This window comes from Ranitomeya variabilis, chromosome 8 (genome assembly GCF_051348905.1).
Source record: "Ranitomeya variabilis isolate aRanVar5 chromosome 8, aRanVar5.hap1, whole genome shotgun sequence".
Taxonomy (NCBI): Eukaryota; Metazoa; Chordata; class Amphibia; order Anura; family Dendrobatidae; genus Ranitomeya; species Ranitomeya variabilis.
Window position 1 is genome coordinate 56,832,452 of NC_135239.1, and position 19,515 is coordinate 56,851,966.

The window sequence follows — 19,515 nt, forward strand, 5'->3', positions numbered from 1 at the left end:
TTATTTATTTTTTTGGGGCTGAACTGACAACGGATAGAGCTGCAGTCACACGGAGACCGTGCAGACAGCCGTAAACGGCGCTGCAAGGCCCAAAAACCCTCCTCTACTTTATCCTATGTAGTGTTTTTCCACAAATTAGCTGGAGACGGGTGGAAAGACACTAATAGGATTTTTTTAAATTAATTAGCAGCAGACTACACTACTTGAAAACAAAATGAAAATTGATTTGGCGGTATGACGCAGTGAACAACCCTGAGCTGGAGACAACCAAGCTACGGCTGCTCACAGACTACAGGGCGAGCTGCAGTCACACGGAGACCGTGCAGACAGCCGTAAACGGCGCTGCAAGGCCCAAAAACCCTCCTCTACTTTATCCTATGTAGTGTTTTTCCACAAATTAGCTGGAGATGGGTGGAAAGACACTAATAGGATTTTTTTAAATTAATTAGCAGCAGACTACACTACTTGAAAACAAAATGAAAATTGATTTGGCGGTATGACGCAGTGAACAACCCTGAGCTGGAGACAACCAAGCTACGGCTGCTCACAGACTACAGGGCGAGCTGCAGTCACACGGAGACCGTGCAGACAGCCGTAAACGGCGCTGCAAGGCCCAAAAACCCTCCTCTACTTTATCCTATGTAGTGTTTTTCCACAAATTAGCTGGAGACGGGTGGAAAGACACTAATAGGATTTTTTTAAATTAATTAGCAGCAGACTACACTACTTGAAAACAAAATGAAAATTGATTTGGCGGTATGACGCAGTGAACAACCCTGAGCTGGAGACAACCAAGCTACGGCTGCTCACAGACTACAGGGCGAGCTGCAGTCACACGGAGACCGTGCAGACAGCCGTAAACGGCGCTGCAAGGCCCAAAAACCCTCCTCTACTTTATCCTATGTAGTGTTTTTCCACAAATTAGCTGGAGACGGGTGGAAAGACACTAATAGGAATTTTTGGAAAAAATGTGCAGCAGCCTGCACTACTTCAAAAAAAAAAAAAAAAAAGGACAGTATGAGGCAATGAACCACCCTCCCTGAACTGAATACAACCAGCTATGGATGGCCTATGTGGCTGCACTCAGACTAGAGAGTGGGCTGCACTCACACACACACACAGAGAGACCTTGCAGATCGCTGTGAAAACAGCGCTACAAGGCAAAAGGAAGGTGATTAGTAGGTGAACGCAGCGGTTGCTAAATTAGCCTTTGGAAAGCACAAAGAAGCAAATCGCTATCTCTAAACTGTCCCTCAGTCAGCAAACAGCGTCCTGTCACTAACTGAATTCACAGCAGAGTGATCGCAAAATGGCGCCAGCGACTTTTAAACTGCATCATGACATCATTTAAGCAGCCAATCACAGCCTTGCCAGTAGTTTCATGCCCTCCATGCTAAACAGGATGTGCCCACACTTGGAATCTTTCTCATTGGCTGAATTTCTGAATTTTGAATCATGGAACTTCCGATTCCGGTATCCGATACGCGCCAAGTATCGGAATCCCGGTATCGGAATTCCGATACCGCAAGTATCGGCCGATACCCGATACTTGCGGTATCGGAATGCTCAACACTAATCATGACATGAGAAACTTACATATAAGTAAAGTCTGATGCAGATGCTCCCGCTGCCCCAACGCACGTTTTGTGATAGTCACTTCCTCAGGAGGCCTGTTTGTACCTGTTTCTTGTTTTGAATTTTTTTTTTTAAATTTGGTGAGTAAAGGTTTATTGAATTTTATACATTTTGTACTTAAACTCTATTTTTCCATTGTAGTTAATAGTATTTTGAGTTAGTACTTAGCATTGTTTCATTTTGGGTATTTGTATATTAGTATACCATTTTATAGCGCCTATTTTTGTGGTAAATGTGTTAAAAAAAAAAAATGTCTGTGATACTTTAACCTTACCCCACATTGTCCTTCGTACCATGCCTACACCATTTGTATACTAGAGATAAATAATTGCACAAAGCGACGAGAAATTGGTGCTTCTAGAGCTGATCTCCAACGCGTCTAATACAATATGACACTAGAAACACGTGATGGTGCTAAGCAAGTCTTTCATTAAAAACTTTAAGTCAAAAGGTTTAGGAGTGGAAAGTAAAAATAGGGAAGCAAAAAAAAAGTGGTTTTTTTTCCACACTCCACTCCTTCCTTTGGCTCTAAAAACTGCTCCAAAATGACACATACGAAAGCCCCCTTATTACAACAAATCAACCTCAGAAAATAAAGATCGACTTTTAGGATGGCTTCACACAAAGCGTTCGTTGGAAACCAAACCCAGATTTGGATCTATCTTACCATCCTTCATGATAAGATGTATTTTATTTTTTAACAAGCTTTATTTTCCTTCCTAGAAAATGGTAAATTGATGACATCGTACTATATTGCCTTTGACACAGCAAAACTGTTTAACACAATTCAAGGAAAAGAAACATTGGCTGACCTGGTAACATTATTTTACTATTTACAATATGGTATTGTGATAAGTGAAACTTAACAGTATTTCATCTTTGATAAAACTCATTGTACTTGGGTAACATTCCAACATACAACAATTTATATAGCTATATAGGGCATCAGCACTGCTATGTGTAGAGAAAATCACGATCTTCTATAAACACTGCCTTTCACAGGAGGATCATCATGAGAAGCACGACCCTCGCCTGTCATGACAACCCAGTAGCGGACTGGATCACGTCACGAGCACGCCTAAGGGCACCTGGAATGATGCGCTCCGCTGCTAGCTCATATTAAATGCCACTGTCAGAAATTGACAGACGGATTTTTAACAGGTTAACAGCCACAGACAGAGCTCCGATGCATCGGAGGCTGTTAGAGGCACATGATGGCTGATTAAATCAGACGTCATATGTCAGGAAAGATGTGAGCTGGGCGTGCAAGCCCATCTAAAAGTCAGGGAGCCTTCATATGGAGTGCCAATACATACCTTATTTTTTGAACTATAAGACACACCCCAAATTTTCAGTAGGAAAATAGGGAAAGAAAATTAATGTGTCAAATGGGTGATCGTCTTACAGTCCGAATTCAGCTTACCGGGGGAGGAGGCAGTTGCGGTGGTGGAGCAATGTCACAGGAGGTGTTTGGAGGTGCGACGCTGCGGGGTGATGCTGCGATTTCCATCCCTGGCTGGTGGGAGAGGGTGGTCGGTGGTGCGGGGGGCTCCGCTGATATTTTGTGAAAGCCTGGAGCGCCCTCACTTCCATGATTTCAATATGGTGGACTCAGGGAACATGGCCACCGGAGGCGGCGTAGGCGTAAATTTCAATCTTGGGGGATGAAATCTTTGTGGCGAGATCTCAATCTGCACATGCACCGCCTCTGGCAGCCATTTTCCTGGAGTCCACTGCATTGAAAGCATGGAGGTGCAGGGGCTCCAGGCGTTCACACACCTGTGGGCACCCCCTCTTACCAGCCTGGGACTCACATCATTGTCCTGCAGTGTCACACTTCCGAACACCCCCTCCTCGCAGCCCAGGGCCTGCAGAATCACCAGACTCCTGCCGCCGCCCTCCCGGTAAGCTACATTTGGATATTTGGATTATAAGATGCATCCCCATTTTCCCCCCGAATTTGGGGGTGGGGAAGTGTCTTATTGTCCGTATAATACGGTATGTCTTTAAGGGGTTAAAACTATACCCAATACGGCATACCTGTACAATGGAAAATTAGACTTTTCAAAGGCAAATATTATTGATCAAACCAACTAGCTGAGAGTTAAGTATGAAATAAATGAACAAGTACTACGAAATAAAAATGTCAGTCCCACAAATAAAAAATAAAAAAATACGCTAAGCAATTTAAAAAATACCTATAGAATAAATGGTTCTAAAAGATGAAATTTTGCTTGTGGCAGAATTTCCTAATATGGGTTATCATTTTATACTACTGAATGTATCAGGTAATCATTAACAATATTATTAGTTAAAAGTATTTATTTGTTATTTTTAGGTCCTGCTGATATCTACATGTAAAGAATTCTCCGATGTGCAACTCAGAACCAGCGAAAAGAAAATACTTAATTCATTGAATAAGGATAAAAACAGAGTAACCATCAGGTAATATTGGTAATAATTAGCATTTTTTAAAGTTGATTTAAGCAGGCGTAAATTCGGTGTTATACCGTGGTCCACCACCAGTGACTTGGAAGCTACATTTGGCTCACAACTCTGTCGTGTGACATACAATACGAATCCTGAGTTGAAGTCACTCTCCAAACAGGGACTATATGCTTCCAATGTATGGTCATCCTACCTGGTGCCCACTGTTTGCATACAGATGCCTCCTCCAATCACATTATATCCTCTTGTTTCCATTGTCACTGCCGCAATGGTATGGGGAGGGTAGAGTAGCTGAGCACAGTCCACATGCTTTAAATGCTTGCTATATTACATAGTCATTATCTGTCTTTAACTGAGCCCCGATCACTGCTATTGACACTGAAAAAACAAAATAAGAAATCATGCAATTTTCACACTGGCCACTAGGGCTTTTTTGAATTCATACTTCCTATCCTTTCAGGAAGAGTTTTCAGTAGGCTCAGTATCATCAGAGGCAGGATTACAATGAAAGGCAACACCTCTACAGCTGATGTTTCACCAATTACAATAGGGGATATCACAACTTTCTCTGCTCCCTCTCCCTTCACAATTACATTTACACATGATCTTAATATGCTTTAATGCAAAAGATAGGGTTGGGGGGGTCTAAGAATTGTGTCTATGTACTGTACATGTATTGTTTCCTGAAACAGACAGTTAGAAAAATCATCCCCAGTGGCAAGTGTGAAAATTGCAAGATCTCTGTTTTTTTATTTTTAATACAGATTTTTTTTTTATATAGCTCAATTATGGCTGCATCAGTTAACCATTTAAAATGATTTTTTTTCTAATGGAAATTGAAACTCTTAGTTATATAGCACTTGAAGTTTACATAAACAAAAGTTAAAGCCTCTTAAAGGGACTCTGTCACCTGAATTTGGCGGGCTATGTAAATGCCCTCTGTCCGGTCCGATGGGCGGTGTTTCCTCTTCTTTCATTCACCCCTTCCTTTCCCGCTGTCCGCAATATTTTCTTGAATTTGAGTAGGTTTCTTCCGTAGTTCACGCGTGCGCAATTCAATCTTGCCTTGCGCATGCACAGTATGCTTTGCCCAACTGCGGGCAAAGCCGCAAAGCATTACTGCGCATGCGCCGGCGCACTATGTCCCGGAAGTATTTTGCTGTGTTTCGGGACATAGTGCGGCGGCGCATGCGCAGTAATGCTTTTCGGCTTTGCCCGCAGTTGGGCAAAGCATACTGCGTGTGCGCAAGGCAAGATTGTATTGCGCACGCGTGAACTACGGAGGAAACCTACTCAAATTCAAGAAAATATTGCGGACAGCGGGAAAGGAAGGGGTGAATGAAAGAAGAGGAAACACCGCCCATCGGACCGGACACAGGGCATTTACATAGCCCGCCAAATTCAGGTGACAGAGTCCCTTTAATTTAAGTACTGCTGGTCAGACATTGAATTTGAAGAAAAGCTTTGCAAATAATAACAAAATACATGTCTAGCAACATTAACAGTAAAGTTATAGACAAATCCTGCCTAGATATGGCTTTTCCTAAAAACTCAGTATGACAGCAAGGACAAAATGTTTGATGGTGAGCCACAGAGAGGCCAACAATCACATTGAAGGAGCTGAGATTGTAGAGCGGGTACACATACCAAGAACTCTGCATACAGCTGGCTAATAGAGTACTGTTACTGGAAAAGGTGGAATTATGATTTATATTTAAACAGAACAAAAATTGATCAGTTTGGCCAAAATGTAAAAAAAGTTAATTTATCAGCTAAACAGTGATTCCTAGCCGAGGCCATATAAATACTCAGATGGCTGAACAATGAAAGATGACTAATCTACAATAGCCAAATCAAAGTGAATATCTTTTTGGGAATTTGTAGTAATCTTGTAAAATTGCTGTTAACAAGTGTCTTTCAACGAATCTGAACTACCAGAGCAACTCTGTCAGGAAGAATGAGCAGAAATTAAACTAAATAAAAAAGCTGGGTGAATTCCTCCCCTTGACTCTCCAGGAATAACATATCATGAGATGTGTGGTCCATCATTAGCAGGTTTTAAAAGCATACCATGTGATTTTAGTATGCTGTCACCAGATAGTTGTATTCTGTGTTTGATCATCGTCTTCTAATGATTTGTGTAGACACTGTCTGATACCTTAGTCTTGGTATATGATGCCCAATTTCACGGCCAGTACAGGATGGATCAATCAGTGGTATGGCCATTTCTTAGGAGCTGTTTTTCCACACAATAATACTAGGCTGCCTGTTTGTCATGGTAATGCCTGGGTGGCCTATATATGCTATCATGGTGTCTTGCCTTGATTTATGGATTTGATCCGGTGACCTGTTGCTTCAGTGGTCAGTTTCCCTGTCTACTGAGCTGTTGCTTTTTCTTCCCTATTCAAATGCTGATGGTTTCAATTCTCTTTGTTTTCCATTCTTGGTTTCTTTCTTTCCAGGTCTTTCTCATTTTACCATTTTGGTTTGCCCTGTCACATTCAGGGTGAGGTTTTATATGTTCTCCCTTCACTGCACTTCCTTGCTAGCTATACTTCTTGGTGGACGTGTGTTCAGGGGTTCTAGCTCTTTCAGCTAAGGGGTTTATCTTGTTTGGTGAACTCCAGTTATTTTCCTGCAGTGATTCTGTTTGCATTCCTTCCCAGCACTTTTTTCTTTTACCAATGTTGGGTTTCTGGGTGGTTACTTGTTCCTTTGAATATGGTTCTCATTGGTTTTCTCTCTCTACCTTATATGATCTTGATTTAGTTTCTCACTCTGGGTTTTCGTATCTTTCTTCACAGTTTCTTTACCCTTTGTTGCCAGTGTGTTGCAGCCTCCTCTCTGATTCTTCAGGATGTTTGATAAACTTCTCAATGGCCTTTTAGGGAGTTAGGTCCAAGATGGCACTTTTAGTTGTGCGACTAGGGAATTTCTAGTCTGTACAGGGACCAGTTGGTGGGTGTAAGTATAACATCTCTCTGTGGTTGAGCGTCCCTTTTCCGTTACCTGTGTGTGAAAGTATACACGTTCATAACACATGGCCTGCAGCGGCTGCTGACTTGTCTCCCATCAAACACATCTTGGTCATCATTGGTCGGCAATTGCAAATGGAGCTGCAAGCAGCAGATCTTGAAGATGTGTGTGCCCAAGTGCATTCTGCGTGGCAGAACTTTCCTCAAACATCCACTAATAACCCCAAAGATTGCAGCCAAGGTGTGTAAGTTCATGCATTTTTTCATCATTTCCATATGATTAACATATATAACAATTCTATAATTTTCATAATTCCACGACTTTTCCGTTATGGTTTTGCACTATAATATATATGTGTGTTTGTGTGTGTTTTTTTTGTCATTAATATTTTAATGTCTTATATTGCATCACTTCTGTCTCTAGGGATCTTGACAGTACTTCAAATATATGACTGTCACTTTTTTTACATCGCTGTTGTTTCCTGTACTCCCCGCGGCTGTGTCGCTCACACTATTATTATTTTTCTTGTTACACGCCTCTCTAATATGTTACTTCCATACGCTTATTTTCACCTTGTCATTTTACACATATGCTTGTAGAACAAATGTTTATTTTGCAGAACTTCATCTGGTCCAAAAAATTAAATGAACGTAATTATATTTGTACTGTATAAAGTATTTATGTACTTATATATTTCTTGTATATATTTGTTTTTGTTTCTTGTAAACAATACTAAGCATAATAATTGAATTAAAGCAGTTTTAGTATTCAGAAAAAAGAGTGTTTTTTCTACAGAAACATGAACACTCTTGCCCACTCTGTGTCTAGTACTGCAACGCATTTTTCATCAACAATTAAGGTAGACCTTCAATGCCAAACAACGGAAAACCTTTTTTTAGCATTTGAAATGCTTGGGTAATTTTTGTGCTTTTATTTTTCACTTTTAGTAGAATTGATTATCTCTATTTTCTTTGGTGAAAATGAATATACTCTACATTTAATTGAAAATAAAATCGACTAAGTTTTTGTGTATTTCCTCGATTCAACCCTTATCTTTATTCAGCATTATATTAACCGTATTGCACATCCATACAGAGCATTATATACTAATATCTACCTTGTTGAAAAAATGTAGGTTTCCAATGGAAGGGAAGATAAAATCTAAGGAAATGAAAGTGAATTGGTAAGCAATGCATATGTATCTTTCATCCTAATTATGATAGCTCCAAGAAGTTCCATGGTTATGTAAAGATATGCTACAAGATGTCAACATATCAAGTGCTTTGTAATATACATTTCAGTGACTACAATGTGTACATGGCAGCAGGGAGCTGTCAGAGCGGCTGGAGGTTTGTCATTGTAAACAGCCACTCGTATGAACGAGCTTCAATAGAATTAAAGAATGTTTATACCTAGCGTTTTTGATGTGTTTTTTTTTTCTGCGTGAAAAATACAGGCTACGTCCAGAAAACTTCAACAGAAATTACCGGCTTTTTTAATGTTTTTTTTCTCAATTCGGAAAAACTGTAGTAAAAAATGCTAAAAGAATGAAAATGCTACATTTTTTAAAATGCACCACAGATTAAAAAAATTGCACCACTCTCTGAATGATATTTTAGAAATCTCATTTTCCTTTTACTGTAAAGGGTGCTTTTTCTCTGCTCGAAAAAACGCAACAAAACACTGTGTGCACAAGACTTTAGGCTTCTCCATGTGCATTTCACAGATATCTACAGTGACTCTTATAACTCAGTCTTCTGTACAATTTGTGGCTACTTACAGAGGCAGAACATCATAAGTGATACTTGATGTGCTTGATCTATGTAACATACAGTGGCTTGTAAAAGTTTAGGCACCCCGATCAAAATGACTGTTATGTTATTGTGAACAGTTAAGAAAGTTGAAGATGAAATTATCACTAAAAGGCCTAAAGTTAAAGATTACACATTTCCTTAGTATTCTAGGCAAAAAAAAATGTTTTCCTCTTTTACATTTTAAAAATTACAAAATTGAAAATGGACCAATGCAAAGGTTTGGGCACCTTTGGAGATTTGTGTGCTCAGATAACGTTAACCAAGGTTCCAGACCTTAATTAGCCTGTTAGGGTTATGGCTTGTTCACTAACATCATTAGGAAATGCCAGGTGAAGCAAAATTCCCAGCTTTATAAAAGCCCAAACTCCTCTTACCTTATGCCAAAAAACAGCAGCTATGGGGTCTTCTAAACAGCTGCCTAGAACTCAGAAAATTAAAATGGTGAAGACCCACACAGCAAGAGAATGCCATAAGGAGATAGCATGTTACCCTTTTCTCAGTTTGAAATGTAATTCAGAAATGGCATTTAACAGGAACAAGATAAGGTCTGGAAAATTTCAGTGAGAGCTGCTCGTAGGATTGCTAGAGAGGCAAATCAGAACCCCTGATTGACTGCAAAAGACCTTCAGGAAAAGTTAGCAGACTCTGGAGTTGGGATACATTGTTCATCTGTTCAGAGACTCCTGCACAAATATGGCCTTCATGGAAGAGTCTTCAGAAGAAAACCTCTCCTGCGTTCTCACCATAAAATTCAGTGTCACAATTATGCAAAAGAGCATCTAAGCCTGATGCATTTTGTAAACAAGTCCTGTGGACCAATGAGGTTAAATAGAACTCTTTGGCCACAATGATCATCGGTATGTGTGGAGAAAAAAAGGGCACAGAATTTCAGGAAAAGAACATCTTGCCAACCATTAAGCATGGGAGTGGATCAATCATGCTTTGGGGTTGTGTTGCAGCCAATGTCATGGGGAACATTTCACTGGTAGACGGAAGAATGGATTCAATAAAATTTCAACAAATTCTTGATGCAAACATAACACCATCTGTAAAAAAGCTGAAGTTGAAAAGAATAGGATGTCTACAAATTGATGTCAAAATGCACACTAGATGACCTCAAAAGGTGCAAGCTGAAGGTTTTACAATGACTCTCACAGTCACCTGATCTGGACATCATTGAAAATCTATGGCTCGACCTCAAAATAGCAGTGCATGCAAGACAACCCAGGAATCTCAGAGAACTGGAAGAACTTTCCAAGGAAGAATGGAAATCCCTCAAACAAGAATTAAAAGACCCTTGGCTGGCTACAAAACTGCTACCAGGTATTAACTATGCAGGGTGCCCAAACTTTTGCACAGCTCATTTTCCTTTTTGTAATTTTTAAAATGTAAAAGATGAAAATACACACATTTTTTTTTTGCCTAAAATACAAAGGAAATGTGTCATCTTTAACTTAAACCCTTTTAGAGATCATTTCATCTTCAACTTGCTTAACTGTTGACAGTAACAGTAATTTTGACCAGGGGTGCCCAACCTTTTACATGCCACTCAACATATTTTGGTCTGGATGAACAGTTCTACTGCAGCATGGTTAGGTGATGATGGTGCAGAGGTGCAATCAAGTAGTAATTACTATGGGAGATGTGGCAGAGTTATGCAGATCTAACATATAAGGGCCAATTCATTAAGACTAGCATTATGTACACCAATAAACATGAAGGACTGGTTGGAGTACAATGCATCACATTCATTAAGCGGCATTCGACACTTAATACATTCAGTGCATCTTCTCAGTGGCATGCACCTTGCCAGAAATGCTACTCCAGTCAACAGCTGAATTTTGTAGAATTTGATGGGCGGTGTAGTCGGGTCACGTCCCAACATGGCTCCCTAGTTCCACCCATTTTGGAGCAGCTGCTAACTAATGTGAAAATGCTCAAAACCTCACAATTTTTTTGTGCAACTTCACATTGCGGGAAGATCTAGTGAGTTTTCAAATTGTGTTATGTCCGTATTCTGGCGTACAAGCTTTGATGAATTCCCCCACCATAGACTATTGGATGATCTTTTTCTTTCTAGCCTCATACAGGCTCAACTTGGATGTCTTCCTGTTCAAGATTTTTCCTTGACGCAAGATATGGCAAAGATTTTCAGACATGGCACAAGAGTGGCAAAATGTATGTGTCTATGTATATTTTATTTTACACTAGTTATAATTAAATTATTTTATGTCTCTGCAAATTAACCAATTTATAACATTTTAATTATAGATCTATCTGAATTTTTAGCATTACAAGAAAATAAATTCATTGCATTTCTTAATGCTTCAATTCTAACCAAATGCTTCAGATGCAAATTATGGGAAAATTCATTACATGTGTCCAAGCAATTGGATAAGATTGGTAAGTGTGTATAATACTGATATTTGTTTCAAGAAAACTGATACGCACTTAAAGAAAACATAGCTTAGTACGTTATTGCAGCGCCCCAGAGTCCTGGTTGCTGCAGTAGTATTCCTCCACCAGGGGGAGTGATATTACGTCTGGAGGCAATAAAGGAGATCTCCTGTCCAGGTATCACAACCACACAACACACTTCACACTCCAGTCCACCAGGGGGAGCAAAGGTTCTATCTACTAGGCCACTCCTCACAGTTAGGTAAAACTGGTGGGTTGGTTAGGAAGTTAGACAGAAGCTGACTGGGCTTCGTACAGACACAGACAGTCAGATTCCGACGGAGTTTGGCAGAAGCTTGCTGGAGTGGGTTCCAGCCAGATCCAGACTGCGGTCTGTGGAAGACGAGGGTCCACGGAGCGGCGCCTGCCCCACGTGCGGCAGCATCCAAAGAAAGAGACATTGAAAGGAAGCGTGTTGTAGTGAGTGAGAAACGAAGGCATAGCAACAAGTGGATACCAGAGAGGATAGTGGCTGAGAGAAGCGGCATCCTTCTGGTGCGCATTCCGGTAGCCAGAACACCGAGGGAGTAAAGTGCTCTACTCCATTGCTTCAGAGACTGGCAGGACAGTCAATTCCAAGTTGGCTGCCCGACCTTAATACCTAAGAAGACAGGTGGCAACTTGTGGGGGTCGGGGCGTCTCTAGGGTCCCTATAAACAAGCCTCAGGCCATCAGTCATACGGGTTTTGTTCTATCCGACCACGGGGAACAGAGAGAGAAGAGTAATAACAGTGAGGACCTCATTAGAGCTTAAGCAAGTGAGGACCTACTGTGTTACTGTGCGCATAGGAAGGGTATTGCATTCCACCTGGACAAGGAGACTCTGGATTTGCCTTCAGACCGGCCGGACTCTGCCTACCCTGTGATCCGGTACCCTGGACTGCGGACACCGAAGCCTTCAGTAAAAGGTAAAGAGACTGCAACCTTGAGTCCTCGTTATTCACTGCGCCTCACACGATCCACCATCTACACTCTGGGAAGCCCTGGGGATACACTTCACCTGTGGGAAGGTATACAATCAAGCTGCCATAACATCACCCCAGCGGACCCCTAAGCAGCGTCGGTCACCCTGACCGAATACCACAGGTGGCGTCACGAACATCATATAAACTTTTCCTTTTATTGGACGCCACTCAAAGGGCCACGGACCGGGTCGGGCCACCGTGACATCCCCCATTGGGATCCGAAGGACCCGGTACCGAGTACCCCATTGCCCTGACGTGGGGGCGCTCCATTATATTCTTGTATATAGAGTTTGGTTAGTGGTGTGACCCTTATTTAAGATAAAGGATTTAGTGGGCTTTGGTGGTCACTAGGGGACGATAGAAGTAATAGAGATGTATACAAGAGACAGTAAGGCTATGTGCGCACAGTGCGTTTTTTATGCGTTTTCTCCGCACGGAAATGGGCCAAAAACGCTATGGAATCCTTATGCAAGCTAATCCTATGACAATCCTGAAGTGTTGTACACATGATCAGTAATTTTCCTTAAGTACTTGCAGTGTGTTTTTTTCTGCAGCATGTCAATTCTTTTTGCTTTGCTTTTCTGCAGTGTTTTTCACCCATTGACTTCAATTAAGTCAGTCAAATCCACAGCAAAAACGTAGATATAAAAATAGCAAAAAGTGAAAAAGCAGAAAAAACGGCAACAAACTGTTGAATGCAGTCTGAATCAGTCCTTAATATAAAGCATACCACATGATAGTGAGCTAGGTGGTGCATGAAAAATGTGTTGAAGACCAAGTATATTCAATATTAAAAAAAATAAAGAGCACTCACTATTGCTTCTTAAAAAGGATTAATGTCCTTTATTCCATGTGGCGGGACAATCCTTTAACATGCAGGGGGAGTGGGGAAATGAAGGAGGACAACAGCCATTTTGTGCCTATCCAGTGATTCTGCAGGTATAAATACGTATGCGGATTTTCTGAGTTTTTGTTTTGTGTTTTACTGGCTTTCTATGATGTTTCCATGCTGTCATCTGTGTGACAGCGTGAGAAACACGGCGCGGTAGTTCTTATCGGCTGTCACGCTACTGCCGGTAAGACAGTCGGTCAGAGCGCTGCGGGATCATGCTGTCAGATGTCAGCGTGACACCGCAGCTGTGACTGTGACCCACAGTAAAAAGTCACCACAGGTCAGCAGGCGTGGGCTGATGAGACTACTGCTCCCATCAGGCTACGTCTGCTCTCACTGATAACAGTGACAGATGTTGCTGATGGGAGACATGGTCTCATGTGCTGGCGCCTGTGCTTACAGTTAAAGAAAAAAAAAATTATACTCACCTAACACCAAATCCCCGAGTCCCTTGTCTCCTAGAAAAAATGTAAAATAATAAACCAACATATATTACCTGTCCACCGTAGTCCACGTAATCCTGAGTGTCCCACGGCAAACTCACATGTAGAACAGTCACATCGGGAGATGTGACTGCTCTACCCAGCCGCCGCCGATACACTGACAGGATGTAATCGCTCCTGCAGTGTATCACTGAGCTGCCGTGAGAGAGGTCACCGGAGTTTATCAGCTGAACATATAGGGTGCACTCACTTATGGCAACGCTGCATGAGAGCTTTCTCACGCAGCAGTGCTGGCGTAAGGGAGATCACCGGAGCTGATCAGCTGATGAACTCCGGTGAACTCTCTCATGGCAGCTCAGTGCTATACACTGCGGGAGCGATTACCTCCTGTCAGTGTATCGCTGGCTGTCTTTGAGAGCAGTCACATCACTGATGTAGACAAAGGCAGGGAGCCAACACACCGAGGAAATGCAGAAAGCACGGATCTCCGTCCTGACGTGACGTAGCAAATATCCAAAATGAAGAGATGATCCAGCTTCCATATAAAATGTAAAAGTTTAATCCAACATATTAAAATGAGGAGACGACTCCTGGGACGGCATCATACACATAGTAAGGCGAGCGACGCGTTTCGACCTAGCGGTCTTTATCACAGCTGATCTGCTAAATGACATATCCGGTATATATGCAACATAACACCAATCAAATGCTAGATAAATGTCATGTGATACATAGGCTCAAAAAATTCAAAGCAAATAATATGCGAAAAAATGAATACAATAGATAATAAACAATTACAATGAATAGAGATAAAACCGTAAAGAAATAAAGACATAAAGAAAAAAAAAAAAAAAAAAAAGAGAAAAAAGAGACATTGCTAATAATGGAACATTAGTTCATTTCGTTTGTTCAGACCACCTGGAAACCTTGTACCTAAATTAAAGATCCAGAACGCTTCTCTGGTGAGTAACGCTCTGTGGATATCTCCGCCGCGCGGAGGTTTTTTAATTTTCTCAATACCTGTTACTTTTAAAAAAGCTGTATTGCGGGAATGAAAATCAATAAAGTGCCTCACCACCGAAGAAATGGTGCGACTATTGTTTGTAGTACATTTAATATCATACAAGTGTTCCGATATGCGGTTTTTTAATTTTCGAGTGGTACACCCGATATATGACTTGTCACAGAACGTACAATCAATTTTGTAAACCACAAATCGTGTATTACAGTTGATAAATGTTTGAATTTTATATTGATTTTTATTCTCTCCGGTACCAAAAAACTTAACGGTGGTAAGATGTACACATGTAGTGCAATTAGTTACGTTGCATTTGTAGCAACCTATACAATGCAACCAAGTATTAGTGGAATGTTTAGAAGAAAAGTGATTGGGAGAAATTATGTTACCTAAAGTAGGCGCTTTCCTGGCTACTATGTTGCATCCCTGAGACAAAATTTGAGCAAGAGTGGGATCTTCATGCAAAATAGGCAAAGCTTTATTAATAATGGTTTTAATTTGATTGAACTGTGGGCTGAACTGTAGACACACATATGGTTTATTAGCTATATTAGTTTTATTCATAATTTTTTTATTTTTATTTTTATTATCTTTATTAATATCGCTTGTTCCACTGTCTACTTCTGAGGGAGTAAGACTCGACTGCTCTTTCTGATCTACTATGTGTGCCGCTCTGTCAAGCATCCAATGCGGATATCCACGTTTTAAAAATTTATTTCGTGATTGAACTAGATCTTTAAATAAATCATTGTTGTTATTGCAGTTTCGCTTCAATCTCGTAAATTCACCCACAGGGATTGCCTTGACTGTGTGCCTGGGATGACTACTTTTAGCGTGAAGCAATCCATTACCTGCTGTAGGTTTTATAAAAGTTCGTGTGGAAATAAGTTCATTGGGAACACCTGTTAACTCAAGATCCAGAAAGGAAATTTTAGACACAGCTTGAACAAATGTAAATTTTAGATTGAAATTATTGTCATTAATATAATTTACAAAATCCTGTATGGCAGATACATCTCCACGCCAAATAAACAGCGTATCATCGATGTATCTGCCATACCAGTGAATGCATGCAGAAAACGGATTGGAAACTGCAAAGAGGTGTGAATACTCCCAATAAGACATGACCAGATTTGCTAGGGAAGGTGAAAATTTTAGGAAGCCCATATAAAATGGGCATTACTGGATAAGAGACCCGTAAAAAATCAGCCTGTTTAATGGTCAGGACCCCCAAAGATGTCCCCTCTTCAATGATTTTATCAATTTCAGATTTAAATAAAGGAGTAGGATCAGAAGTCAATTTTTTGTAAATATTGGTGTCCGTCAAAGATTTGAAAATTTCACTTTTATAATAATTTACAAAACATTGACTTCTGATCCTACTCCTTTATTTAAATCTGAAATTGATAAAATCATTGAAGAGGGGACATCTTTGGGGGTCCTGACCATTAAACAGGCTGATTTTTTACGGGTCTCTTATCCAATAATGCCCATTTTATATGGGCTTCCTAAAATTCATAAACAAGCCGCTTTTCCACCTATGAGACCCATAGTCTCCAGCGTAGGATCTTTAAATGAATTTTTTGGTCAGTGGCTAGATTCGCTACTACAGCCATTGGTATCCAGGACCCCAGGGTATATTAAAGATACCAAAGATATACTGGGTATCATAACAAAAACTAAATGGAAATCAGAATATACTTGGTTAAGTTGCGACGTTGTCTCTTTATATACCTGTATTCCTCACAATGTTGCGATACAAGCGTTACAATTCCATCTGAAAAAGTATAGTCCATATTCAAGTGATTTGATTAATTTTATTTTACAGGTAACTTATTTTCTTTTGACGCATAATTTCTTTTCTTTTGATTCTGAATATTTTTTACAATGCACAGGTGTGGCCATGGGAGCTAAATTTTCACCTTCCCTAGCAAATCTGGTAATGTCTTATTGGGAGTATTCACACCTCTTTGCAGTTTCCAATCCGTTTTCTGCATGCATTCACTGGTATGGCAGATACATCGATGATACGCTGTTTATTTGGCGTGGAGATGTATCTGCCATACAGGATTTTGTAAATTATATTAATGACAATAATTTCAATCTAAAATTTACATTTGTTCACGCTGTGTCTAAAATTTCCTTTCTGGATCTTGAGTTAACAGGTGTTCCCAATGAACTTATTTCCACACGAACTTTTATAAAACCTACAGCAGGTAATGGATTGCTTCACGCTAAAAGTAGTCATCCCAGGCACACAGTCAAGGCAATCCCTGTGGGTGAATTTACGAGATTGAAGCGAAACTGCAATAACAACAATGATTTATTTAAAGATCTAGTTCAATCACGAAATACATTTTTAAAACGTGGATATCCGCATTGGATGCTTGACAGAGCGGCACACATAGTAGATCAGAAAGAGCAGTCGAGTCTTACTCCCTCAGAAGTAGACAGTGGAACAAGCGATATTAATAAAGATAATAAAAATAAAAATAAAAATTAAAAAATTATGAATAAAACTAATATAGTTAATAAACCATATGTGTGTCTACAGTTCAGCCCACAGTTCAATCAAATTAAAACCATTATTAATAAAGCTTTGCCTATTTTGCATGAAGATCCCACTCTTGCTCAAATTTTGTCTCAGGGATGCAACATAGTAGCCAGGAAAGCGCCTACTTTAGGTAACATAATTTCTCCCAATCACTTTTCTTCTAAACATTCCACTAATACTTGGTTGCATTGTATAGGTTGCTACAAATGCAACGTAACTAATTGCACTACATGTGTACATCTTACCACCGTTAAGTTTTTTGGTACCGGAGAGAATAAAAATCAATATAAAATTCAAACATTTATCAACTGTAATACACGATTTGTGGTTTACAAAATTGATTGTACGTTCTGTGACAAGTCATATATCGGGTGTACCACTCGAAAATTAAAAAACCGCATATCGGAACACTTGTATGATATTAAATGTACTACAAACAATAGTCACACCATTTCTTCGGTGGCGAGGCACTTTATTGATTTTCATTCCCGCAATACAGCTTTTTTAAGAGTAACAGGTATTGAGAAAATTAAAAAAACTCCGCGCGGCGGAGATATCCACAGAGCGTTACTCACCAGAGAAGCGTTCTGGATCTTTAATTTAGGTACAAGGTTTCCAGGTGGTCTGAACAAACGAAATGAACTAATGTTCCATTATTAGCAATGTCTCTTTTATTTCTTTATGTCTTTATTTCTTTACGGTTTTATCTCTATTCATTGTAATTGTTTATTATCTATTGTATTCATTTTTTCGCATATTATTTGCTTTGAATTTTTTGAGCCTATGTATCACATGACATTTATCTAGCATTTGATTGGTGTTATGTTGCATATATACCGGATATGTCATTTAGCAGATCAGCTGTGATAAAGACCGCTAGGTCGAAACGCGTCGCTCGCCTTACTATGTGTATGATGCCGTCCCAGGAGTCGTCTCCTCATTTTAATATGTTGGATTAAACTTTTACATTTTATATGGAAGCTGGATCATCTCTTCATTTTGGACTTCACTGATGTGACTACTCTCAAAGTGATCAGGATAATCATCATGGGATATTATGGATTATCTTCTCGGCGGACAGGTGAGGAATATTGTAGTTTATTTTATTTTTGTTGCAGAAGACTTTGGCTTCGGTGGATTAGGCGTTCAGTGAGTATGGTTTAATTAAGAATCATTAAAGGAATCTGTCATTTTTTCAAATAAAGGACTTTATTCTGGGTGTCTGTGATTTTATACATTTTCACTATGGCGATAGTAATGGCTTGGTGTCTTATAGATGCCTCTCCATTACTAACCTGTGAGCTTGATGTCACCCGACAATGCAAAGGTGACATCAACCCCACAAATATGAACCCCACTTGCCACCGCTACTACACAAGTGGGAAGAGCGAGGCTAAGCGCCAGATTTGGAGCATCTTATAGATGCACCTTTTTGGGGGCGGCTGATGTTTTTAGTCTGGGAGGGGCCAATATCTATAGCCCCTTCCTAGGCTATTAATATCAGCCCGCAGCTGTCTGCCTAGCCTTTGCCTAGCCTTTGCCTAGCCTTTGCCTAGCCTTTGCTGGTTTGATTTTTTAGGGGGACCCTATGTCAATTTTTTTCTGGGGTACCCCTGTAAACTAGCCAGTAAAGGCTAAGCAAACAGTTGTGAGCTGATATTAATAGCCTGGAAACCTTTATGGCTATTGGCTTCTTCCCAGAATATTAACATCAGCCGTTGGCTTTCCCTCTGCTGGTTAATAAAATTACGTTGGAGCCCACGCAATTTTTTTTTCTTTAAAATTAACAGTTGCTGTCTGGTTACAGCCTATGTACGTTTGTTCTATTAACGCTCCTCATAGGCTGGTGACAAATGTGTGTTTGTGTGTCTTTGTGTTTACTTATCGGCTTAGTTGTCAGGGTGTCGGGCTGACACCTTTTCATTACTAAAGCCTAAGTCACACTAAACGACTTACCAACGATCACGACCAGCGATACGACCTGGCCGTGATCGTTGGTAAGTCGTTGTGTGGTCGCTGGGGAGCTGTCACACAGACAGCTCTCTCCAGCGACCAACGATCAGGGGAACGACTTCGGCATAGTTGAAACTGTCTTCAACGATGCCGAAGTCCCCCTGCAGCACCCGGGTAACCAGGGTAAACATCGGGTTACTAAGTGCAGGGCCGAGCTTAGTAACCCGATATTTACCCTGGTTACTATTGTAAAAGTAAAAAAAAAAACACTACATACTCACATTCTGATGTCTGTCACGTACCCTACCGGCGTCCACACGGTTAAAACTGCTTTCGGCAAGACCGCTGCTAATGCACGCT

General features: G+C 40.4%; 1 protein-coding gene across 12 annotated transcripts in view; it reads left to right on the forward strand.

The window, feature by feature from the left end:
• The window catches only part of HFM1 (helicase for meiosis 1), a 229,963-nt gene that overhangs the window by 131,494 nt on the left and 78,954 nt on the right, over positions 1–19,515 (forward strand). For all 12 annotated transcript variants that reach the window (XR_013218736.1, XM_077278676.1, XM_077278672.1 and 9 more), the window contains 5 exons: positions 2,359–2,450; positions 3,974–4,080; positions 8,195–8,242; positions 10,954–11,051; positions 11,145–11,276. Coding sequence is in view for 11 of the 12 variants with exons in the window: in XM_077278676.1 (XP_077134791.1) it covers positions 2,359–2,450; positions 3,974–4,080; positions 8,195–8,242; positions 10,954–11,051; positions 11,145–11,276 (477 nt within the window). In the remaining variant the exon portion in view is untranslated. The remainder of the gene's footprint in view (positions 1–2,358; positions 2,451–3,973; positions 4,081–8,194; positions 8,243–10,953; positions 11,052–11,144; positions 11,277–19,515) is intronic.